Source organism: Chanos chanos, chromosome 16 (assembly GCF_902362185.1).
Source record: "Chanos chanos chromosome 16, fChaCha1.1, whole genome shotgun sequence".
Classification (NCBI taxonomy): Eukaryota; Metazoa; Chordata; class Actinopteri; order Gonorynchiformes; family Chanidae; genus Chanos; species Chanos chanos.
Window position 1 is genome coordinate 16,133,499 of NC_044510.1, and position 27,175 is coordinate 16,160,673.

General features: G+C 40.1%; 1 protein-coding gene across 1 annotated transcript; it reads left to right on the top strand.

Annotated features, from left to right (window-relative positions):
* The first annotated feature begins 9,437 nt into the window (after positions 1-9,437).
* LOC115829253 (GTPase IMAP family member 8-like) lies at positions 9,438-24,195 on the top strand. Its single transcript, XM_030793313.1, has 10 exons — positions 9,438-9,576; positions 12,684-12,700; positions 13,302-13,338; positions 13,713-13,840; positions 17,144-17,192; positions 17,619-17,684; positions 20,471-20,956; positions 21,206-22,263; positions 22,435-22,535; positions 24,186-24,195. The coding sequence occupies exons 1-10, from the start codon at positions 9,438-9,440 to the stop codon at positions 24,193-24,195; spliced, it is 2,091 nt and encodes a 696-aa protein (XP_030649173.1).
* Positions 24,196-27,175: the final 2,980 nt, after the last annotated feature.

The window sequence follows — 27,175 nt, forward strand, 5'->3', positions numbered from 1 at the left end:
GCAGGTGAAAGTTGACAAGTGAAACTGCGATAAATAAAAACAGAAAAGACTTAGAACGTCTCTTAACTAGTTACCGTATGACACAACTGACTAATAAACAGAATTACAAGCAAATGGTACATTAATGTGGTCATACATTAGTATACAAAGTTATCGTAAATTAGCATCGCTGCAACAACTGAATCGATTACTATCAATCTGCACACAATGTAACTAACAGTGCATATAGAAGAAACTCTAAGTTACTTATGCTTGTTGAATAAAGTACAAAACAACCAAAAAACTTACAGACATTGCTTTCGAGGGTATTAAGAAAGTTCAAAACACAGGGGAAGCCAACACGTGCACATCTACGCTCCATAGCAACATAGGACTTCCCTCTCTCACAATTCACAGCAAGTCTCTTACAACGTGTCAAAATAAAAGTCATTCGTGAATTCAATGTAATGTGTGTCTGTTTGAACAGGCACTGCATGAACTATAACCAGTCATCATTGGCAACATACAAACTTCCTTCACCAACTTAATTCAGAGGGTAGAACAGTAATGTAGATTTTAAATTGTCCCCATGTTGTTGCTACAGAAGTTACTTTTGTACAAGGAAGACAGCCAATCTGGCCTTAAATGTTTTTAAGATTTAATCTTTAATCTTGTAATCATTTCAGTCTATAAAAATTAATTCATTCTCTCTCCATCTCCTCACTCTGTTCCAGATGATGCTGATGTCTCCTCTCCCAGTTGTGAGGAGTCTACCATTAGAATTCTACTGCTTGGGAGAAGTGGATGTGGGAAAAGTGCTTCAGGAAACACAATACTGGGTAAACAGCTGTTCCAGAGTCCCAGACACCATAAAGAACCAGTCACTAAAGAGTGTGTGGAGGGAAGATCTCGTGTTGCTGACAGAGAGGTGTGTGTGATAGACACTGTGGACCTGCTCCACCCAGATCTGACTGAGGAAAAGATCAGCCAAGAGAGAGAAAAATGTCTCTCCCTCTCTCAGTCTGGACTTGATGCTGTCCTGTTAGTGGTTCCTATTGGAGAAGAGCTGAAGAATGAGGAAGAGATGGTGGAGTTTGTTAAAAGTTTATTTGGGCCTAATGTTCTGAACTTTGTCATAGTGCTGTTCACACATGGAGAGAAACTAAAAGATGATGAGACAATTGAACATTATATTCAGAGTGAAAGTGAAGATCTCCAACAGCTAGTGAGAGATCGCGGAGACAGAGTCCACATCTTCAACAACATGAACAAAGACCAAAGTCAGGTCACACACTTACTGGATAAGATTGATGAGATGCTGACCAGTAATGGTGGACAACTTCACCCCAGGAGGAGGAGGAGACAGAGCAAGGAATATCCTCCAACATGTGAGTTATTTCTCAAAATGAGGAATTTTAAATGTAATCTGAGAAAGCTATTCACATTCTCTGTGAGTCAACAACAACAGACTCTTTGAGTCTGATAAAAGGAGTCCACATCTTTGTAAACATCAAGAAAAGCCACATTCAGATCACACACTTACTGGATAAAAGTGATGAGATGATAGAAAATTAATGGGCAGAATGTGTTCTGATGTCTGCAACACACTTTCTCTTATTTTAATGTTTAGATGTCATATTTAATTGTTCTGTTTTCTAGTTTCAGGTGAAGAGAGGGTCAGTAGCGAATGTTTCATTCTGCAGAAACCTGATGGAGAATCAGATCACTCAGATTTGGGATTTGAAACTAAAAGTGGAGATGGAAAAAACTGTACAGACATAGGACTTTCTGACTAGATGGTTTATTGTTAAAGCAGAACCACCAGTCCAGACACGTCACAAAGTCCTCCCTACATCATCAAATCTGACACAAACTCCCCACCCCAAACCACAGACAGTCACCCCGACCAGTCTGAGAGACACAGACACAAACACCCCATCCCAAACACAGACAGTCACCCAGCTCAATCTGAGAGACACAGGACAGAAGCCTGTGGGGAAAACTCTGTGACATGTTTGGACTGGTGGTTCTGCTTTAACAATAAATCATCCAGTCTCAAAGAACCTTCTGGAAACTGTTGGTGGTGGATTCAGTCTGAAATGGATGAGAAATTCTATACCCCTGACCTGTTCCAAGGGCTTCAGAATAAACTCCAGGATAAAGAGAAAGTGAAAATAATGGAATATATTCAGAAATTACTACAAAGGAACACTAATACAAATATGACTGAGTGGAAAGAGATTTACTGGAAAATATTTATTTTGGATAAATTTATCCTGGCATTTTGGCAGATTATAAAACATCTCATAACGGTGCTATGGAAAGTCATATATATAGCTGTAAAAACAGGTACTAGTTTTTACAATACCACATCGATAATAAATGATAACAATAATCAGCATGTTTTCAGAAAGATAAAACTGATGGAGGACAAATGGCATTATTTAAAACATTTATCAGTGATTATGATAAAATATGAACTGATTAAACTGAGGGTGAGTTTTTCATGTTCAGAACTGTCAATATTAATATCAACACTGTATTATTCCAACTGGTTTATAAAGATGAAAAAATTAAAGAAATAAGTAGTGAGAGACGTGAATGAATTCCTCTTTGTTCATTCTTCTTGTTTTGTCTTTAGTGTGTATTTGAAAAAAATGAATTAATGTGGAATTAATTCATTTCATTATTAGTCTTTTTTCGTTGTTTATTTGTTTTCAGACCTGTGGGGTATTCCAGAAACTGGGTTTAGTGAAAACTTTGAGTTAGTTAACTCAGAGCAAGTAGTAAACCTCCTAATAGAAGAGGCTGCTGCTTGGTTTTGCTAGGAGAATGAAGCCACAGGGCTCTTATATTAGAAGGCTTCCTACTTACACATAGTTAACTAACTAAGAGTTTTCACTAAACTCGCTTTCTGGAAAACCTCCCCTGATGTTCCATAGATGAAATCTACCTAAAAGTTTCACAAACACTCAGAGATGTAGATCCCAACATGATTTCACATTCTGCTTTCAACCTTTTTGGCTAGTGTCTGTTTGACCTCAGTGTTTCTTTATGGAAGGTCCCTGACTGTTTTGTGGTATCAGATGACTGCAATAACACTCTTACTATTAAAACTGATTAAAGACAAACACTAAATAAGCACCTGAAATCCCCCCTTTGAGAGAAAGGGAAAGTCAACAGTTCTGTCCCAGAAAACTATTCCCCTCTTTCTGTCTGTCACATTCTTACCACTAGAGGGCAGCAACACCTTTGTGCTCCAGTGTTAAAGGGTTATGAGACAGGTCGCACAGTTCTTACAGTAAACGCCACACACAGTAACAGACATATAATAACACATATGAAACATATCAGAGTGGAAGAGAACTGCACTGCACTGGACAGTTTAATCAGTCTGGTCATCATTACACATTCATTCAGATCTGCATATTTCACACATCATAATAAACCTCTACATTACTCATTTATAATGGACAGCAGGGATTGGGGATTGTCCAGATTGTTTTGATTTGTTTTCAGCAACACCAAGTCCTCATCTCATTATAAAATGACGGAGCAAAGAATTTACTGTCACTGCTACCTGAGTTTAATCTGACAGACAAGGGTAAAGATGTCTGTCACATACAGTTTACAATATGAAATGTGAAGATCATTTGTTTGTCACCGAGCATGTGTCCCAGACATGTAGACTGAAATGTGTGTGTGTGTGTGTGTGTGTGCACTGAAGAGTGTGTGTCAGAGATATTTAAAAATGTGATGTAACTCAGTACAGCATGGAGTCATTAAAGAGAAATTAAAGATGTTTATGGAGATATTAAATGGAATGTAACAAAGAAACTGTGCTTTCTTTTCATTGAAACCTCAGGATCTGCCTTTTACATAGTTACTTTCTCTTATATACACTATATAAGATTTTAAAATGTAATGTAATTCAGTGCAGCATGGAGCTGCACTAACCCTGAAATTCCAAACAGATACTTTCCATCATGTTTGACTCACACAGAGACCAGTAAGATGTGCTCTTATCTTGAGAACCCTGGGAAATGCACAAATAAGAGGTTTATAAGGGTTCTGTGTTATGTGTGATATTGTGTGTTAGTTATATAGGCCCATATATGAATCAATAGCATAAATAGAGATATAGAATGTACACAGAGAGATAACAGGTCATGTGCTGCTGTAGAACTGCACATACACAAAGCCAATCCAGGCAAATACACTTTCTCCATCTGTCAGACCAGTTTCCAGAGACAGACAGCTCTTTCTCTCTCTCCCTCCCTCTCTCCCCTTTCTCCCTCTCTCTCTCTTTCTCTCTCTCTGTCTCTCTCTCTGTCTGTCTGTCTCTCTCTCTCTCTCTCTCTTTCCCTCTCTCTCTCCCCTACTTTTATATTTGGGTAAATCACAGACAGCAATGATTGACAGCTTCTATAAAGACTCCAGTCTCTACAAACCTACTCTATACTGACATATATGGACGGTGGTACTCAAATCACCCATCGCTGCGCAGCACACATATCTCACAATAACATATATGGGTGATGGAACTTGACTGCAGCAAGCAGATTCATAAACCTGAGTAAGTAATGACATGACTGACATTAGAGCAGGATGCAGACTGAACTCAGACAGACTAGAATCTGTGGACATTTCGTGTGTCTTGAGTACATGTTCTACCTTCAAAGAGCAAAATCAGCCAGATGAATACAGTTAACACACTATATCAGTCATATTCTCTCAGTCACTACAGTGTCTCTGGCATAAACACACACTCACATCAAGATAATGTAGAGTGGGCAGTTTCCTTTATCCAACTTTGGCTGCAAGGGCAGGATCATGTTATGCCTACATAGACCACCAGAGGGAGCTGACATTTTTATATAGTGAAAGTCAAAAAACTCTCTCTCTTTTTATTTTTTCCCTGTATCCTCACATTCTAATGTTAAAACACTGATAAACAACCCTTTGTTCTTTTTTTTAAATTTTATTTTTGTTTTGTTTTTGTTTTTTTTGGGGGGGGGGGGGTGATGCAAGGATGGATGGTAGTCACATGACATGTAATGATCCCTGGAATGCCCTTGTGAGGCCACCCACATCATTAAAAACATGGAGGCCAAATAACCAGGATCTGTCCATGATTCAAGGGTGTTTTGTGAATCCACTTTCTACAACAAGTTTGAACAGGGTAAGTTCCCTTTCAAATAGTGACTAATGCTTTAGTTCTTAACTTTACAGTTTTGTATGTGAAGTGTTATAACCTACGGTTACTTTTATCATGTGATTATAGGACAATATGATGGTATACAGAGGTTACCCCTGCCTGCCCTTTCTATTGACCCTGTACCCTGACCCTGGAGCACAGTGCTGCTACCACCTGGCCCACTGCAGAACAAGAGCCAGGGTAGAGATGACCATTGGCATCCTCAAGGTCCAAGTCCAGTGCCTGTGTGGGCTCAGAGTCAGCCCAGAGAGGGAATGTGACATCATTGTGGCAAGGGTGGTGTTACACAGTAAGAAGAGAGAGATGCTCTCCTGCAGTCATAAAACAAGAAGATGCACCTTCCTGCCACCTTCCTACCACCTTCCTGACAACTGAAGTGACCGGACTGTGAGGGACACGATTTGCAACAACCACTTCAGCTTTATTAACACCATGCACGCCAATGGAAAAATAAAACCATTTTATAAACCCACCTTTAACTTGTGCTCTAGTAGTTCAATTTCAAGTTTTGTTTTTTTTCTTTGTTTGATTTGAAGTTGTATGTGATCCTTATGGAGGTCCCTTTTTTATCTGCTTTTCCAGATGGACTTTACATAGATCTTTTACTGGCATCTGGGAAGAGGGACGACATTGTGTTAGAGGTCATGGTGTTCTTCTGATTTTATGATTTCAGTTAGACACATGGGTGACACATTCACACGAAAAGCTACTCTTACAGATGTCCTCCGGAGTTGAATGGGGATTCCTCCACAGGGGAAGGGGAACAGCCAGCCATGGTCAGACAGGACCCTGACAAGCAAAATTTTAATCTGTGACCAAATAATTACAAGTTAACTCTCTCAGAATTTAAGGTATGCCTCCATAGGGCTCTCTGTAAATGCTGAGAGAGTCTCATCGTCTTCATCCTAGAACACAAAATGTTTTAAATTTAGGCTACTTAAAACCTATGCATCAGGCAATATCTGTTGAAAATGAGGCACTTACTGATGGAGGAATGTCTAGAAGATTGAGGACTCCTTCAGTCACTGGAGATTAAGGTGGTTAGATGCAAAAGTGTTCAATGGTGATCAGCCTTTATTCACAGATGACAAACCTGCCATTTATATAGCTTGTGTCCTGGGGAGTAGTTGACCCTGACGAGCTGCCCCCTGGGATGCCATCCATAAATGGCCTTTCTGCATTCTGGCTGAGTGCCAGCCCTTCAGCCAGAGTGAAAGGTGGTGGTGTGGGCCCTCCACCTGTTTTATGATCCTCCACCTTCTTCCTGTTGGCTACAAAGTGAAACTCAACTATTGTTTATGTGTGTTTCAGTTTTCTGTGGGGTGTTATAGTTCGTTTCAGTCAGACCATCCAGTGTCCATCCATCACTGACAGATGAACTCATCAGTACATCCTGATACAACAACAACCAATCAGAATTCACATAGAGCACCTTTATTGTGTCTAATCAGTCTCTCCAATATCACACACAACACAGAGTATTACAGCTACATATATGCTGGATGCACAAGATGCAATTACTATCTTACATCACACTTATACAAATAGTGCACAATTACAGTATAGTATAGCATTGAAAGACATTCTTAACCATCCTGAGACACGTTTCTTCCATGGTAAGTAAACATACATTAAGAAGGTTCCTCACTTTAGAGCCATGGGAAATATGCAAATGAGAATCCCAGACCCTCCTCCAGTCCAGTGACAGAGTCTCCACTTCCTACAGTATGTAAATTACATTTTATTCACAGAGTTGTTTTTACTTGTCTCTGTAATTCTACAGAATTTTACAGGTTTAATCTCAATAATACAGAGGTTCTGTGTGGATATTGCTATGACCCAGTCTAGGGTTGAGTTTTAAACAGAGAAGTCACTGTGGAAACAGATCACTAGTACACAACCAAAAGAATTCCCTCAAAATGAACCAAAATGAATTCATTAATAAATGAACAAATAGATTAAAAGGATCCAAACATAACTAGACTTTGGGGTTGGGCCAGCCCAAAATAACAAATAAAAAGGCAGCTATGTATGTGGGAGAAAAAATATAATAAAATAAAATAATTATTTGAAAAAATATATTTTCAAAGATAATTAAGTAATCCAACAAAAGTAAAACAACAGAAGAAAGACAAAAGCCACTTCCTCATCTCCCTCTCTAATAAAAAAGAATAGAAATGGGAATGAGTGAATCACCAAAAATGGTTCCCACTCCACACAGCCTCCTCTCTATTCACAGAGTCTTTACAGACACTGTTTACAAAAGAATATGTTCAACACTATGGGGAGAATCACCACAGAGACAACAACAACAACAGCAACAACAGCAACAACAGCAACAACAACAACAACAACAACAACAACAACAACAACAACAACAACAACTGCAAAGACACAGTAGTAACAGCAACAACAGTGACAATGTTTCACTAAGATTCAAATTCACAGCAAAGAGCACAAGTCTGGCATGAAGGGAGGGAAAAATCCAGTGCGATGTCCCTTCCTCCAGTTTTTGTATACATCGCCGATCTTGTCCGTCCAATCCTGACGTGTGACTCACAGTCAGGTCTTGTCATGAGGACAGAGAGTGAGGGACAATCAGCAGGAGTGGTAGAGACAGAGACGCAGACACAGACACAGACACAGACACAGTCACAGTCACAGTCACAGACACAGACACAAACACAGACACAGTCACAGACACAGACACAGACACAGACACAAACACAAACACAACACCCAATCATTTCAATAAATTCTGAACATTATATACATCCCATGGTATAACAGTATTTATGTACATACAGTATGGTATTTATATATTCCATATTTAATATATTGAAGCTGATGGCCACTGATCATTTTTATTACGCTTGTCACTCCTCATATCTGCATGTTATAAGATCTTCATTATTCCCAGTAAGACTATGCCAAATGATGGTTTCCATTACATCTTCTGCAGTATTGTGTTATGCCCCCAATACAGATATGTTGAATAGTGGTTTCCAGTACATCTTAATTTCATTACATCGATAATTATCTTACTTTACAGTATTATCTCCATTATTCTGTTAATGCTAATCTCAGTAGTGAAGCATCTCTCTTAAAATATGTATGTATTAATGAACATTTTTATTGGTGCGACATTGTGTGATCTCTGTTTGACTGTGATGTCGAGAAACTCATCAGTATGTCATGAGGATATATCTCTGATATTAATCTCATAATGAAGTTATGAACTGTTTTTTTAGTGTTATGTGTATGATGTTTAACTGGTATTTCATCACTATTTCATCATAACCATTCTGACAGTCCCATAGTCTCTATGATCCTGAACTCATTTATTCAGTTATTATGGAGGACAACCAGTAAACCTACAAATTAATGTTTGTCATACATTGGTGTTCATCCTTAAACAATCACTCTTTCAACACACACTTTACAAACTCCTTGTTCTGAGAACTAACTTACATGTTGGGTGCTGTCCCATACTGCGTCTCCTCTTCCTCCCTGGGTAAAATCCTCCTCCATTACTGGTCACCATCTCATCAGTCTTATCCAGTAAGTGTGTGACTTGACTTTGGTCTTTGTTCATGTTGTTGAAGATGTGAACTCTGTCCCCACAGTCTCTCACTAGCTGTTGGAGTTCTTCACTTTCACTCTGAATATAATGTTCAGTTGTCTCATCACCTTTTAGTTTCTCTCCATGTGTGAACAGCACTATGACAAAGTTCAGAACATCAGGTCTAAATAAACCTTTAACAAACTCCACCATCTCTTCCTCATTCTTCAGCTCTTCTCCAATAGGAATCACTAACAGGACAGCATCAAGTCCAGACTGAGAGAGGGAGAGACATTTTTCTCTCTCTTGGCTGATCTTTTCCTCAGTCAGATCTGGGTGGAGCAGGTCCACAGTGTCTATCACACACACCTCTCTGCCAGCAACTCGAGATCTTCCCTCCACACACTCTTTAGTGACTGGTTCTTTATGGCGTCTGGGACTCTGGAACAGCTGTTTACCCAGTATTGTGTTTCCTGAAGCACTTTTCCCACATCCACTTCTCCCAAGCAGGACAATCCTGATGGTAAACTCCTCACAACTGGTAGGAGAGACTTCAGCACAGTCTGGGTGAAAATGAGCAGACATGCCTGTTACCATGACAACTCATACATGTGATTGAAGCCACAACATTATTTTTATAAAGTCCAATATATATATATATATACTGACAAGCTGGTCATGGCTAAACAACCGGACATAGTAGTGGTGGACAAGCAGGAGAAGAAAGCCGTGCCGATAGATATAGCAGTCCCAAGCAACAGCAACATCAGGAAGAAGGAACTTGAGAAGCTTGGGAAATACCAAGGGCTGAAGAAGAGCTAGAAAAGATGTGGAAGGTGAAGGTAATATATATGTGTGTGTGTGCATTCACTTCATTCATTCATTCATTTTGTAAGCTGCTGGGGAAACTCTCTGGGCAGGTCCCTAGTCCTTCGCAGGGCAGACACACAGACAAACACATTCACACTCAGGGGCAATGTAGTAACTTCAGTTCTCCTAGCTTACATGTCTTGGAGTGTGGGAGGAAACATGCACACACACAGGGACAACTTGCAAACTCCACACAGGCAGGACCCTAGCTGCCTGGCCAGGAATCAAATATCTATCTATCTATCTATCTATCTATCTATCTATCTATCTATCTATCTATCTATCTATCTGTCTGTCTATCCATCTATATATATATATATGTATATATATGGTCATTTATGTGAAGGATTCTTGTTTTTTTTCCTGCAATGTTGTTTGATACATGTATGACAATATGATCTATTGTGTTTAATGTTCATGAGAAATGACCACTTCATGACAACCTCATATCAGATAACACACACACTATGCTCTCTTTAATATACTGATCAACAGCCCCTGTGCTCTTTATTCTGTTGGTCAAAGACTGATGAAAGAGTTCAGTTTTCTCTGGTACATTGATGAAAGAGAGCTGCTTGAACTGCTCCTGCTTAACAAACACAAACAAACACAAACAAAGCCTTTTGTCTGTTTGCTATGTATATTTGATTCTACATGTGTATGAGAGGCTTTTTTCTGAGATGTTCATTTCTAAGAAGAGAATTAATACTTTTGTAATATACTAAATTATGTAAATATAAATGATGTAAAATATTTTGTCCACACTGTTAATCTGCATTTAATTTATTACTTATTACTTATTTAGCAGTAAATCATAGATTAATTTTATTTTTTTCATTTTTCAACCTCAGTCATATTCACAACTTCTAAAATTCACAGGGGAAAAAATACTACCATAATCATGTATAAACTCTGGCTATTACACATAATGTATCACTGTTCATTTAGAAGGAGGTATGGAACATTCAAATGTAACAAAATGTGTGAGTTTATAGACCAACATGAAGCCAAAGCAGATGCAAATTCCTCTTGCATGTCTGATATTGGTTTGCAGTTGACGGACAATGTAACAAGGACAGTATAGACTCTTTTATGAAGTTTAGCTCTCATGCAGTGCAAACATAACCATGTATTCAGTCACTATTAAGTCATCTGGAAGATTATCTGGTGCCATTTTGGTTTCATTGCGTTACAACAGCTGTCATGGTCATTGTCTTTGCTTTTATGTTATTTTCCTTTCCCTCAACACAGCACTGAAAACAAGGGTTACAGTTATGACAGTTTATAAAATTGAAAATCTCAGAACACGGACAGTTATGTTCTTTACAAAACCTGATCTAGAACACAACCATATATGTTCTTCACAAAACCTTGTCAAGAATACGACCAATTATGTTCATTAAATGAAAAAAAAAAAACCTGATCCAGGACCCAGCCAAAATACTGACCTGACTCAACTTATTTAGCATTGAACAACAGTGTAATGAACAGTGTAAAAAATATTCTCACCTGGAAATTGTATGTTTCTCATTTTCACTGTGTCCGGCTGCTGTTATATGTATCAGAGTGAGAGATCTTGATTCCAGTGTAACTTTCAGAAAAACACACACTGTCAGTAGGACTGGATTATACAGTCGGACTGGAGTGGGAGTGGAGTGTGTGACTCATTTAAACAGAGGGACTGCCGAGTGGGGGTGGGACATTATGTTTCAGACATAGGGAATATATAATAGGTGAGTGTGTTTCGCTGGTTAAGTAGCTGAATGTTTGAACATATTATACTGTAAACTGACATGCTCCTCACAAGTCACACTCTTTATTACCCCTGAGACCTGAGATATGTTGTGAATGGAAATTTACAACTGCCTCTCCAAAAGTTAGATTGTCCAAGTAATTTCACTTGTGTTAATGCCAGACAAGCTGTGCAGGCTACAGTCAGTCAAATCTGTTTGAATGACAGGCATGTCACTGTCCTCTCTCCTCCACATCTTATTTTGTGATTCACATCCACAGTAACTCACACCCACATAAAAACCCATCATTTGTGTAAGGTACAGGTATAAGAATTGTTATAACATATGCACCATCTTCAAGTAACAGGTATTCAAACACCAGTAAACCCAGTAAGTAAATCCAGCCCTAAGATTTATCCAGTTTGCTCCATGACTAGAACCCAACTAAATTTAATTAGTGGTGTTTTTTTGTCTGTCCAATCTCACTAAGTTGGTCATTCTTTCATGACAACAATGAAACAACCCAGGTAACCTCTGGGACAAGCAACTAAACTTCTGTGATCAGTTCAGTGAGACAGGTGATTTATTAATACTGTCAGTGCTGTGCGCTTTTGACTAACACAGTCATACTAATGGAGGTGTAGATGTGTATTTTTGTGACTATGACAGGCCAATTGTTCTGGAAATTGTCAGTCAGCTGTGCAGTAAGCATGGCACTGTTGATCATCTGGGGGTGTTATTCTGTGTCATCAGCAGGTCTACAAACATGGCATATTCCTGTTTTACTCATCCTAATTACTAGAGTAATTATTGTTTTTACACTTGTCCTTCTACAGTGCTGAAATAAAACTAACACATTTATGTATATATTTGCTCAGTTTACAGGATAAGCATGTCCACTGTTCATTTACAAAAAGGCCTGGGATATTTGTATTAAAGCAAATATAAGAACTGAAAGACCAAAGTAAAGCGAAAAAACCATTTGCATGTCTGATGTGTAATGGCCTCTGGCATGCAAAGGAACAGACAAACTCCCAGAGCTAGTATCATTTGTCCTGACACAAACTTAATGAAGTTTATGTCTGACTATGTTAAATAACTGTGTTTATGAAATTTGCTCTGTAATGAAGAGCGTGTGTTATTCATTAATTAAACTGTGAGTATATGGTAGTTCATAGTTATATGATAAACACTTTGGAATGAAAGTTCTATCACTGTCACTGTCTCATTTTGAATGAAGCTGTTTTTTTTCCTGAACATGATCATTTCAGTTGCATTTCCCTACCGGGGGTCAACCCGCTGTTACTCTTCCTGGTTTCAGATGAACTGGAGACACTGGTAATGATAAGAAAACCACACACAGGACATGTGTCATTTACTCAGCTCTTATATCTTAATGCATCCTCTTTTCATACATACATATGTGTGGTAAATATTTCAATGTTCAGCATAAAATAATATTTTAGTTCATAGGTATTCTTCACATTACAAGACAGATGACTTCTACTCAGGTCGGGGATATGGAATTAAATAAATCTCACAATATTATGTTCATTCCTGTGTCTACACTGGATTTACATCATGCTCATCACAGGTTAACAAAATATGACTGAACAACAATGTAATATTTATCTCAGTTATCAATAATGTGTTTAACTAATAAACATTTACAGTCTAAGTAGCGGCTGGCCTTTGGAGATGAGATTTAACACAAAATAAAAGACCTCCATGTTCTGAATATAGATGTTTATGTATGTGTACACTCCTTCACTCACTTACTGCCATTCCACCTGAAAACTCAGACACATTAAACCACTAGTGTAAATGACTCTGTCCATTGCTTAATAATGGCTTATATTATTTGGGTGTATTTATCATTATCATTGTTACGGCTGTGGTGTTGGGGTGTGTTTTTTTTTCTCTCGATGTCTCTCTCCAGGTACCGCCCTACCCTGTCCTCATCGTCGCCATGAATGGTTAGCAGCGGCGGTGCTTAATTGTTCACCGGAACCGGCTGTTTTAAAAGTCCTGGGGAGACCGATAGACGGGGCCAGTGGGCCAGACAGCAGGGTTAACACTGTGTGTGCGCGTGTGTGCGTGTGTCTTGTAACTATTACAGGGATATATCGCTGTGTGTGTTACATCCCTGTGTGTATATTGCCTGGTTACAGCAGTTACGCTGTGTGTTTAATTCGGATGACGGGGATTAAGTAGATTTGAATATTACTTTTGGTTTTGTTGTTACCCTTTTCTGTCTCTTTTCTTGACTTAATAAATTCACAATCCACATATTTCTGTTTTCCATCTATCTTTTTGAGTTTTTTTTGTTGTTACCTCCCACAGTCCCTAGATTTAATTCGTGGGGACGTAACAATCATCATCATCATCATCATCATCATCATCATTATCATCTGTGACGGAGCCGTTTTAGGCAAGGAGGCAGCAGGAGTCAAGATTGTGATTTGTGACGAACACCCGGTGAATTTATTTTTGTGACAATAATAAATATGAAAAAATGAAAGAAAAAAAAACAAACAAACCAAACAAAACAAGAACGTATTTACACTATTTACACTATTCACACTGGAAAACAAACAAGACATAAATTCTTCAATAATTCTTTTTCTTCACTATCACACTCCAATAACCACAACAAACAACCAACCAACAACATCCCACCCCGTCTAAAACAAAATGGAGGGCTTTTATAGTTAAAAACAGGATGTGACGCCCGCGGGACTTTTGTTTTAAAATACCTGAGGCTGTGACGTGCCAGTTTCTTTGGCGTCACTGCCACAACCTCACCTCCAGGAAGCATCAAACAGGTAAGCGAAGCTCTTACAATTAACAATCCACAAACATTTATACATAGACAACTTAACCTAACGTAGCATTTTTTTAACGGTAACCAGACGATAATGGAATATACGAATGGATTTGTTGGCCAACTTACTCGGAAATGTTGTAAAATGATATAGAACGCTAACGTTAGTCTCTTTCTCTCTTATTTACAGATCAATAATTGAAGACATTGGACATCACACACACGACAAATTCACAATAACAACAATCAATAAATATTTAACTTTAACTCAGTCCATGTTGTGTGGTGAATGTGTATGTTTATGCGGTGAAAGTATATGAGCAGTTCGTGCCTGCAAACAGTCCATACGTGACGGGAGAGTTGATCCGTCACATCATCATCATCATCATCAATTTTGTTATTTAACACTTTTGCCTGTTTTTTGTAATGAGAATGGAGATCTTGTAGTGGTGGAATCGCCAAATGCCATTCTCTCACAGACTGTAGCGGGTGGGATGGAATGTGTGTCCTAATAAGTGACATGAATCAGTTTTCGCTGATTGAAGACAGTGTTAATTTTGGCAGGTGATTTTGATTTAGCCTTAGTCTTTTGACTAAAATACATATTCATTTTTGTCATATTTCAGTCATTTGATCATTATTAGTTTTAGTTCTAGTCACACTTTCATCAATTTTTTTTAATTAAATCATAACAGTGACTTCATCAAGCACACAGACATTCTTAGGCTTGCCATAGGTATGCACAATTAACATTACTGAGTCAAGTGAACAAGAAAACATAGCCGCCTTTTGATAGAAGTCAAACTTTTTTGTTCTTCAGCGAGTAGCCGTGATAGGTGTTGCCAACAGCGTTTCCAGATGGGAAATGTTAAAGTATTGTATCAGAAGCTTAAAATGATCGTATTTTGAGGGAAATTATCGCATGCGAGTCATAACCAAGAGAACAACAAATACGTGTAAATATGTAATTTCAGAAAATACGTATTCACTGAAACAAACGACTTTTTGACACTGCCGGCAAGCCACATTGTTTAAAGACAGACTTGGCCTCTCTCCTGCCCTCACCTTCCTGTTCAGCGTCATTTTTTTTTTTGCTGTTTTCACGTGGACGCAGCATTAAGCTGTACCTAGTGCAAATTCTCCTCACATGAGTGGGCGCTCATTTGACGAGCTCACTTAGCTTGTAATATTATAAGGATAAATTGCATTGCACTGGGTAAATATAGTACTGGTCCATAATTTACTGCCTTCAGTGTAAAATACCCCAAACTTCTGATTTGTAAAGAAGATTTGATTAATGCTTAAGTTAATTACATTCACGCTCGTGAGTTAATCATCACAACAAGAATGATTGGCTGGTAAGAGTGTGAGAAGAGATGTGTAAACACTGACGTAAGATCCATGTTTTACTGTCCTGATCCTGTCGGGAAATTAATTAAAATGAGATCCTGATTACAACCACTAATGCTAAGTGTCACAAAATGATCAAATTATCATTCATTATGGGACTTTTGGCTGGTTGCCAAGTTAAGGCTAGTTAAAATGTTTAATGTTCGATTCCCAGAGGAGGGAGGCTATAATTGCTTGTCTATTTGTTTGTTTCTGACATTATCGTTTTGTTAGAGTTCGTCAACGAAAATGGTAATATATTTCATCACAGTTTTTATTTTCAAAATTGCAATTTTGTTTACTTGTCTCGTTTTCGTCGTAGAAAAAAGTTTGTTGACGAACATTTTTCATCAGAGTTTTCATCGACGAAATTAACACTGATTGAAGACCAGATACGCCGCAGCATTTTGGACCATCAGGAGTGGTCTGATAGCAAAAGTCATTAACCAGTAAATGTGAGAGAATATTCACAACAATTTCTCTTACAAACGTAATAATGCAGATCAGACAATACTCTGCACACAATTACCTCATAAGTCATGTTTTCTCACCCAGATACAGCAGTGGTCAGGACAAAAAGGAGAATTTCTCCACCTCCTCACAGTGAGTAAAAATATCACAAATTCATTTTCATAGAGATGAAATTTGAGATTCACCGGGCACTGTCATGTCAAACCTCTATTCTATTCTATTCTATTCTATTCTATTCTATTCAACTTGATTTGTAAAGCAGTTAATACGCTTATTGCACTTTTTACACCTACCTGGTCTCTCTTATCAGAGATTACTCGTCTTAACTGGTCTCTGTGGTCAGAGATTACTGGTCCTAACTGGTCTATCTGATCAGAGATTACTGGTCCTAACTGGTCTCTATGGTCAGAGATTACTGGTCCTAACTGGTCTCTATGGTCAGAGATTAGTGGTCCTATCTGTTTTACTGGGAATCAGTATTATAATTTTGTCCTCTTCTCACTTTTGTGTGTTTGTCTTCAGTTCATTTACCCTCACTATGTTAATGCATCCCTGACAGTCCTGAGGAAATTAAATAACGAGTCTAATAGTAAATCCAGGTGAGATTTCATAAAATTAGATGTTAGTGTGATTTTGCTTCATGTTGTCCACCTAAAATAATGTACAGGACACAATAAGACCATAAGATAGCAGGGGTGTAAAAAGGATATTGCCTCACCTGGGTAAGTAAACATAATACACAATATCATTATAGTCTATATGAACCTCTGTAAACTCAGGGTAAACGTTATTATAGTCAGAATAAGCTTTGATAACCTCATGGATAAATTTACACTGTATCTCAGTTTAACAGACTCACAAGAATCATTCATGTGACTAACAAATGATATATAATACTGTGTATCTCATCATTTTTTAAACCTCTTTATATGATGGAAAATAATTACAACTATAATCTTCCAGCTCATTTACACTACACAGTAAGTCACACATGTGTCTAAACGGGAGGCTATTCATACCTCTGAAATTCAACATTCACTAATATAACTAATATAATGTGTGACGGCCACTGCTCTGTATTTGTGTTGTGTTTGCAGGTTGGGTGTCAAAGTGGGAGGGCCATCCTGGTTGATGTTGGGCACCTGGGTGCTCTGATCTCCAGGTGTATAAAACCTAAAGGGAACTGACGGTTCCTCCTCTCTTGCCCTCCCCCCTTCCTTCTAACTCTTTTCTGTTTCTCTTTTCCTCAGGCCTCCACCTTTTGTTTCATGAGGATTTTGGTTGCTGCATTTCAACACCCCCACACTTCTCTAACACACATCCATACTTTGCCTACACTACTGATACTGCTGACTACCAGTCTAATCGTTAAATTATGTTTTTTTTCTTTTATAATAAATTTGCTTTGTCCTTAATGTGATCTGTCTGTGGTCTGCGCTCCTTTTTGTCACCTCTTTTGAGCCGAGTCGTGACAAATGTAACATATTCAAACCAATCACCGAACGAGTTGACTGTCTATGATTAACCCATGATATTTAAACATGTTTTTTTTTCTGTCTGTTTTTCTCACAGAAATGAGTGATGAGAAGTCAACACAGCCAGCAGGGAGATCTAGTCCTCTAATGGAACGCCCAGACAGTAAGTGTTAAAGAAGACTGACTCATCTTTCTCTTTTAGAATCTTTAAGGAGCAACAGCAGTGAAGTCACCAATAAAGCTCCGGTCACGCAATCCGGCACTGAACGGTCGAAATCAAAACACCCTCATGTTGGCAGGAAAAGCTGAGCAAAAATGAATGGTGCCAGCGTATTTTTCAAGCCGTTGGAGTTCACCTAACATTATAACGTTAACTAAAATGAAGTGGCGCTTACCCTTTCTTTTCGGCGATGGCAAAGCAATTTTTAGCTGCTGCTTTTTTCAATACCCATGAAAAGCACCCCAGGGGCATATAAAAGTCAATAATGTTTAATCTACAAAGTTTTGCAATATAGCCCTCAGTGTCCTTATCATTAAAGTGTACTGTGAACTCCAACAGCTTGAAATCTACTCTGGCATATTCATTTTTGCTCACGCTTTTTCTGCCTACATGATGGTGGATGCAAAAGAGTCACGTGATGTCCGGAGCTCTGTAGAACAGGAACAGAAACTACAAAGGCAGTGTGAATTAAGGGATGTCTCACCAATGCCATCAGCTACAGAGCTTTTTTTAGGGATTTAATTACAAGTTATAAGGTCCTGATATACTTTCCAGAACTTGGAAATTAATTGCTGCACAGCCCCTTCAATTACAGAGTGACAATCAGAAGCATGTCAGTACTTTTAGATATTAAAAATGAATATTTGTAAAGCAGTGTTTAGGGAAGTTCACTTACAAGTTGTTTATTTAGCCGTAAATTAAGTGTTGGTTTTGTGCACTGAATTTGAATCACTGATTATGACTAAAACACTGTTGCTACGTCCCTGGTGGAGTGTGGTATCTAGGGGTATGTAGAGGGGATGTAGCATAAAGGAACCCACCACCTGTGTTGGTTTGGGACGGTGTGATGGGAGAGGAAAACATGGACGCAGGGAATCAATTCTAAAAAAAGTGCACAATATTTGGAATATTTACAAAGTGATATTTACAATATATTCACAGGTGTATTTGCAAGCACACACAAAAACACACGCAGGTGGGAGAGGACGACAGATGGTGCCAAAGAAATTAAACTAGTAAAACAAAAACCACCCTAAATGTCTACACCAAAAAACACACTGAACTACAAAACAAAAAGGTGGCAGAGCCAAAGGAAATCTAACTACACTAGCTATCTATTAACAACACACTAGTGGCACCCGCCTCTAACCTATCCCTATACACAGTGAATTACTACCACAGGGATCCCCCACCTTACCTGTCTTTCTCCTCACAATGACCAAATCACCAAAGCCAAAGCACAATCCACAAACGAAGTCAATAAATGAGAATTTAGGGTCGGACACAGAATGACAAGTTTGTAATTATAGCAGAAAAACATGAAAGGCAAAAGGCAAACAACAAGATCGGAATCTGAAAACGCAGCACATCTAGCTTCTTTAAATGTTGGCGCTCTGCGTCCGGTTGGCCAAGCCGAAAGGGGCACTCCTTTCCTGGTTGGCAAGGCTGCCACGGGGAGGCGGGACGTAACATCAGGCCAGATGGAACTGACAACCTTTCGCGCACAGCTGGGTACCTGGGGAGAAAGAGAGACACTCAAACGAAAGAATACACACAAATAAAACGCACAGTGCGCAGCACGTAACACTGTTATTTGAGAGGGCTTTGTTATCAGTGGTGAAATAACATCATAAGGGATCATCATGTAACAAGATCTCCTGACAGGCTAACGACAGTAATGTGTCTGGAACGCTGGTCAGTTTACTGATTGTAATCACCCTAGAATACTGGTAAGACATGACTGGTCTGTCTGGTCAGAAACTACTTGTCATACGGGCTTTCTGGACAGAGATTACTGATTTTACCTGTGCTTACATAGAAAATATAGTTGCAAATATAGGACAGTACATATACTTACCAGGGTCCCATTCATGTTCGTAGATCAGATTTTATTGACAAAGCAGTGTAATGACATGGTTAGAGATTCTGTGGAGTTAGATATTGGAATGATGATCTACAATTTTCATGTGTCCTTAAAAAAATCATTTACATTGTTTACAGTATAAGTGGGTATTCAAACATACACAGTACAGTCATTCATATCTACAGGTAGTCCATTATTTAATAAATATCATACATTTTTGGGCAACTCCTATGAAAGGAATATACTTGCCATATATTTCAAGACTGTCTCTGTCAAAAATATTTTAGTTAAACAAGTTTCTCTGAATTATTTTAAATAAAATAAAATAATCAAAATGTACCCAGTAATCCAGGGGTCTCAAACTCCGGTCCTGGAGGGCCGGGGTCTCAAACTCCGGTCCTGGAGGGCCGGGGTCCTGCTGATTTTTGTTTTCACCTCTTAGTTACCTGTTGATTTTCACCTTGAAAACAGGTGTGGACACTCTTCAGCCAATCAGAGATTCTATTTAGTTGGTCTACAAGAAAAACAGCAGGACCCCGGCCCTCCAGGACCGGAGTTTGAGACCCCTACTTAATCTAATGTGAAATTGTCTGTAGTTTGTCAGATGCCCTGTTAACCTTTGGCCAGCAGAGACTTAAAAAGTCCTTTATCCTCAGTGTTGATAAGAGTGGACCTACAGTATCTCAGCAGTCTACAGGGGTAGTAAACATGGGGAGAAACACTGTTTCATTAGAGTGTTTGTGGACAGTCCTCTGACTCCAGGTGCCAAACTTTACCCAACTGTTCTAACAATTACATATAGATCAGCGCTGGACATGTACATGATGAAAATGTTCTTTTCCTAACAGCCCTTTCTTTATTTCAGTGTCTGACAAACTGAACCTGGTGTTGTGTGGGTGTGTTGGGTCAGTGAAGATCTCCATATCAGAGTTCATACTGGGCCAGAGAGAGTCCAGTCCAGAGTCCAGCTCAGTGTGTGTGAGGAGGGAGGGAGAAGTGTGTGGACGCCTGCTCACCCTGGTGGAAATGCCAGCTCTGTACAACACTCAGCTCTCAGAGGAGGAAGTGATGCGTGAGACTCTCCGCTGTGTCTCTCTCTGTGATCCTGGAGTCCATGCTTTCCTCCTGGTCATTCCTGAGGGCTTCCTCACTGATGAAGACAAAGGAGAAATGGAGAAAATTCAGACAGTATTCAGCTCAAGAGTCAATGATTACACCATGGTCCTGATAAATCAGAAACCTGGACAGGAAGTGACAGAGTTAGATGAAAACTCAGACAATCATCAGATCCTGCAGAGGAGGACATCAGTTCTTAGGTTCCAGTTCACAGCTGTCAGAGTTACTGAAGAGTGTTGACAAACTGGTGGAACAGAATAGAGGAAGTCATTACACAACAGTCATGTACCTGGATGCTCTGGTGGAAACACAACTAAAGAAATACCAGACTGAAGTTAAACAGATGAAAATAGTAATCAGGACACTGGAGGAAAAGTCAGACACCAGGTAATATGAGACAATTAAGATAATGTAACATTATTTAATTCATATTCAACTCTTAAACTTGTAAGCCTTGCATTCTAACACCTCTGTGTTTTTACAGGTTTAAGAGAGAGATCAGACACTTTGAGAATAGTGCTGTTGGGGAAGACTGGTGTTGGGAAGAGTGCCACAGGAAACACCATCCTGGGGAAAAAATGTGTTTTTAAAGAAGATGATTGTTATGGATCAGTTACTAAAACATGTCAGAGAGAGACAGCTGAAGTCAGTGGAAGACAGATAACAGTGACTGACACACCAGGACTGTTTGATACAGAGATTGATAATGAGGAGATGAAAAAAGAGGTCAGTAAATGCATCTCCATGGCAACACCAGGACCACACGTGTTTCTACTGGTGATAGAAGTGAGACGACTCACACCTGAGGAGAAAGAAGCCGTGAAAATTATTCAAAAGATCTTTGGAGATAAATCACAAATGTACACCATGGTCCTGTTCACTAAAGGAGATCAGCTAAGGAAGAAAACCATAGAACAGTATATAGGAGACCCTGGAGGTGACTTAATGAATCTCATAGGCCAGTTTGGTAACAGATACTATGTGTTTAACAACACACACCCTGGTAACCGAACTCAGGTTGTGGAACTCCTGGAAAAGATAGACACCATGGTGTCAGAGAATGGAGGGACCTTCTACACTAATGAGATGTTCAGACAGGTAGAGGAAGCTCTCCAAGAGGAAAAGGAGAGAATACTGAGAGAGAGAGTGGAGGAGATAGAGAGAGAGAAAGAAGAACTGAAGATCAAATACGAGGCAGAGATGGGGAGAATGAGGAAGACTATTGAGGAGGAAATGAAGAAACAGGATGAAGAGAGAAGAAGGAGGGAAATGGAGTTTAACAAAAAGGAAGAGCAGATAAGAACAGAGATGCGTGAAAGAGAAATAAGAGAGAGAGAAGATTATGAAAAGAGAAGAGAGGAGGATGAAAATAAAATGAAAGAATGGATAAGTGAAATAAACAGAGAAAGAGAGAGACGGCAGAAGGAATTGGAGGAACAACAAGAAAAGAGAAAACAGGAGAAAGAAGAGAGGAGAAGAAGAGATGAACAAGAAAAGAGAAAATGGGAACTAAGACAGAAAGAGGAAAAAGAAAGATTTGAAAAAGAGAGAGAAGAACTGAGGAGAAGAGATAAAGAGGAACGACAGAAGAGAGAAAAGGAGTATGAAGAGAGAGTAGCAGAGGAGGAGAGAAGACAAAGGGATTTAGAGGAAAGAATAAAAAATACAGAGGAGAGTAAAAGACAGGAGCTCCTTCTACTGCAAAGACTCCAGAATGAAGAGAGAGAAAGACGGATGAAGGAGGAGGAAGAGAGGAGAGAAAAAGAGAAGGAGATCTGGGAATTAAAAATGCAGTCTATGGAGGAAAAATGGCAGTTAGAGCAGGTCAAGGAACAAAAACGCTTTGAAGAGGAAAGAGAGGAAGAAAGGAAACAGAGGGATTTGAGAGAGAGAGAACAAAGACTGAAAGATGAAGAAGAAAAGAGAATAGAGAATGAAGCAAATGAAAAGATAAAACAAATGAAAGAGGAGATGGAGATGGAAAGACAGAGAGAGGAGAGAGAGAGAAAGCAAAGAGATGAAGAATACAAAAGAGAAATGGAGGAGAAATTTAGGAAACAAAGAGAGGAGGTTGAGAAGCAGGAAGAGGAGGAAGAAAGAGTCCGTAAAGAGGAGGAGCAGAGAAATCTGGCCTATATCAGAGAAATACACGACAAAGAAAAAGAGGAACTGAGAAAACAGACAGAACAGGCAGCAAGAAAACTAGCAGAGGATGAATTCTGTGTTAGACTGGAGCAAAAAGCCAAAGAGGCAAAAGAAGAGGGGCGTAGAGAAGGATTGAAAGCGGGGAGGGAGAAAGGACATAAAGAAGGATTTGAAGAGGGCTATGAGAAAGGTCATGCAGAGGGTTATGATAAAGGACATAAAGAGGGTGCTGCAGAGGTAGAGGCAAAGAGAACTAAATTTAGCAGATGGACAGATGACATATTTAAATAATAAAGATGGATAATAGAGGAGGCAGCAGGACAATAAGCAGAGAAGGAATTCTGTGTTAGACTAGAGATAACAGCCAAAAGGTGAAAGAGGAGGGGTTTAAAGAGAGAAAAGAAAAGAGTGAGCAGAGAGTTATAATGATATATTTACTGATTGATAGATTGATATGTTTAAATAATAAGGAATCAGATCAAATTAATATTTATTTTTTCCACATGGCAAACTCACCTAGAATCACTTATAAAACATGTATTGAGTAAGTCAGCAAACTAATAGAGTAAGTTCCAGACTCTCAATTCTAATGATCTCATTTTCTTATCTTATCTTTTGAAAATAATTAGAAAATTCTATAATTTCTTTGACCTAAATTTCTAATAATCTGAAAAATGAGCCAAATAATTGTTCTTCAATAAATCAACTTCCTTTGATGTTCATGTGAGTCATTTTCCTCATCTTCAGGGAACAAAATTAAATAAATCTCAAATCTTGTCTGCTGGTTAGGCTATAGATCTGGGTCACTGCGTGTATATGAGCGTATATGTCTGTATGTACAGTGTACTTAACTGGGCTGTCTGTGTGAGAACAAAGAGCTATCACTAAAATTCTCAGACTTAGGTGCAGAGCCAAAATGTACTACAGTCTTTCTCAGTCTCCCCTATATAAAATTGTTAAAACAGTAGGGGACCAGATCAGTTGAAATAAGTTTAGAATGAAGCCACAATAGCGGCAACAGATTGGTTTTGCTCATTTTCAGCAGGTAAAAAGGGAAATCAGTGTCTTCCTCTTTCAACCAGCAGAGGGAGACATAGTCTTCACACTGAAGGAGTGGTCTTGAGCAGTATTAACATTCAAACACATGTAACATTCAAACACAAACCACTACATTTATATGAATGATTCAGAATGAACCAGAATATCATGATATTCAACTTTTCATCCCTTTTATCTCACACACATGTACACACACACCAAGTGAATTCACTTTCATCCTGTGTCTGAGAGTTTCTCTGTGTCTCTTTTTTTCTCCTTAGTTTTGTGTGAGGCCAGTAGAGGCAGTATTGAGTTATTGGGTATTAATTGGGAATTTGTTGAATATTGACTGGTTCATGAACAAAAAGTGTTAATGTTTGGATTAACTGCTTCATAAGGATAAACTGAAAGAATGAACTGAATAAGGAGTGGAGGTAGAGGGCTTATGAAAAATGATAATAGATCTTTTAAACCATGATAACTGAATGAGGATATCTGCAACCCTCTCTGTTCCTCATTTATAAGTTTCCCCTGTTTTCTATAACATGCAGGTCATATGCATCAGATGTGATTTTCTTTACTGAAGTTACAATGCAAATGATCACCAGTTTGACTGACGTGTAGTACACTCAATAGTCATGAGAAGACCAGGATGACAGTATTTTTTCAGATAACACACATTATGTTCTCTATTTTTCACACTGTTAAGAGCAGAACAGTCTCCCTATACCACTGATAAAAGAACTATTCTGCATTTGACATGATGTTTATTACAATTTACAATTTACAATTTAGTTATTTGGCAGACGCTTTTTACCAAAGCGACTTACAATTGGTGCATCAGTCGGATTTCTAATACCTTCAACAGAGATCATCATAAGACTGAGCGTCAAATTGCTCCTTCGCATTGCGCCCCTGGAATACTTTACAAACACAAATACAAGACAAGCCCTTTTTTTTTTTTTTTTTTTTTTTTTTTTTAGGGAGGGGAAGTTAGGTAGTGGGGGACAGGTGTGTTCTAAAGCGGTGGGTTTCCAGTTTCTTGCGGAAGATGGCAAGAGATTCCGCAGTCTTGACTGCATGGGGGAGGTCGTTCCACCACCTCGGGGCAATGGTGGAGAAGAGGCGAGGTCGGGAGGAGCGGCTGCCGGGTTCCCGGAGTGAGGGGACCGTCAGTTGTCCGGAGGACGTGGAGCGGAGGGTCCTAGTTGGGGTGTATGGCGTTATAAGAGACTGAAGGTATGATGGGGCAGAGCCTCTTGTGGCCTGGTAGGCCAGCACCAGTGTCTTGAACTGGATGCGGGCTGCTACCGGAAGCCAGTGGAGCGCAGTAAGCAGAGGAGTGACATGAGAGTGCTTAGGAAGGTTGAATACCAGGCGTGCAGCGGCGTTCTGCACGAGCTGGAGCGGCATGATGGCACAGGCTGGCAAGCCAGCCAGTAGAACGTTGCAGTAGTCCAGGCGGGAGATGACAAGCGCTTGGACCAGGAGCTGGGTTGCCTGTTGTGTGAGGAAAGGGCGGATTCTCCTGATGTTGTGTAGAGCGAATCTGCAGGATCGTGTGACTGCTGCGATGTGACCGGAGTATGTCAGCTGGTTGTCGAGGGTTACGCCAAGGTTTTTGGCTGCTGAGGTGGGGAACACCACAGATCCCTCGATGGTGATTGCAGTGTCGATCGCTGGGGAGTTCTTTGCAGGAAAAAACAGGAGCTCCGTTTTCTCCGGGTTAAGTTTGAGATGGTTAGCAGACATCCAAGAGGCAATGTCAGCTAGGCAGGCTGCGATGCGAGGTTGAACCTGGGAGTCAGAGGGGGGGAAGGAGAAGAACAGCTGTGTGTCATCAGCGTAGCAGTGGTAAGAGAGGCCATGGGTGGAGATAACCTGGCCAAGTGATCTGGTGTAGAGAGAGAAGAGGAGTGGACCAAGTACTGACCCTTGTGGGACACCTGTGTGTAAAGGGCGGGTGGAGGAGACCGATTCCCTCCAAGAGACCTGGTAGGAACGATCAGACAGATAGGACTTGAACCATGCGAGTGCAGAACCCGCGAAGCCCAGCCCAGCGAGGGATGAGAGGAGGATCTGGTGGTTGACCGTGTCGAATGCTGCAGAGAGGTCTAGGAGTACGAGGACAGAGCTGAGAGACTTCGCTCTGGCCAAGTGGAGTTCCTCCGTGACAGCAAGGAGGGCCGTCTCGGTGGAGTGGCCGGCTTTGAATCCAGATTGATTTTGATCCAGGAGATTGTGCTGCAGAAGATATGGTGAGAGTTGGTTATATACTGCACGTTCCAAGGTTTTGGAGAGAAACGGTAGGAGAGAGACTGGGCGGTAGCTACTGACATCAGCATGGTCTAGGCTGGGCTTCTTGAGCAGTGGCTTGACCCGTGCTCTCTTCAGGGCAGAAGGAACGGTACCAGTAGACAGGGAGCTGTTGATCAAGGACGAGATGAAGGGCAGAATGTCGTCTGAGATGGCCTGAAAGAGAGGGGAGGGGATGGGATCAAGAGGGCAGGTAGTAGGACGATGGGATTTGATAAGTAAGAGAGCATCAGCATCAGATAGAGGGGAGAAGGAGGAGAAGATAGCAGGGGGGGAGGGTGCAGGATCCGAGGTGGGAGGGGAAGGGGGGAAGGAGTCGCAGATGTCATTGATCTTCTTCTCGAAGAAGGAGACAAAGTCATCAGCGGATAGGGATGAGGGAGGAGGGGGAGGAGGAGGAGAAAGGAGGGAGGAGAAGGTGGAGAAGAGTTTACGGGTGTTGGAGGAGGCAGAGTTGATCCTAGAGTGGAAAAAGGCAGATTTAGCAGCGGAAAGGGTAGAGGAGAAAGAAGAAAGAAGAGCGTGGTAGTGGGATAGGTCGCTGGAGGATCTCGATTTCCGCCATCTCCGTTCAGCCGCGCGAAGTTTGATTCTGTCGGCACGGATGCTATCAGTCAACCAGGGACTGGGAGCGGAGAGGCGAGCCGGTTTGGTGACTGGGGGGCAGAGGGTGTCCAGGGTGGAGGCCAGCGCAGAGAGGACCGTAGAGGATTTCTCTTCCACGGGGAGAAGTGAGAAGGCTCCTACCGATGGGAGAGAGGAGCAGACCATGGAAGAGAAGGCACTAGAGGAGAGAGTGCGAAGGTTGCGTCTAGCTGCGACTGGTAGCTTGGGTGCTGAGGATTTCAGGGAGGGAGAGATCGAGAGAGAGAAGGACATGAAGAAGTGATCTGAGGTTTGAAGCGGTGTGACCGTGAGATCGGGAACTAGGCAGCCTCTTGTGAAGACCAGGTCT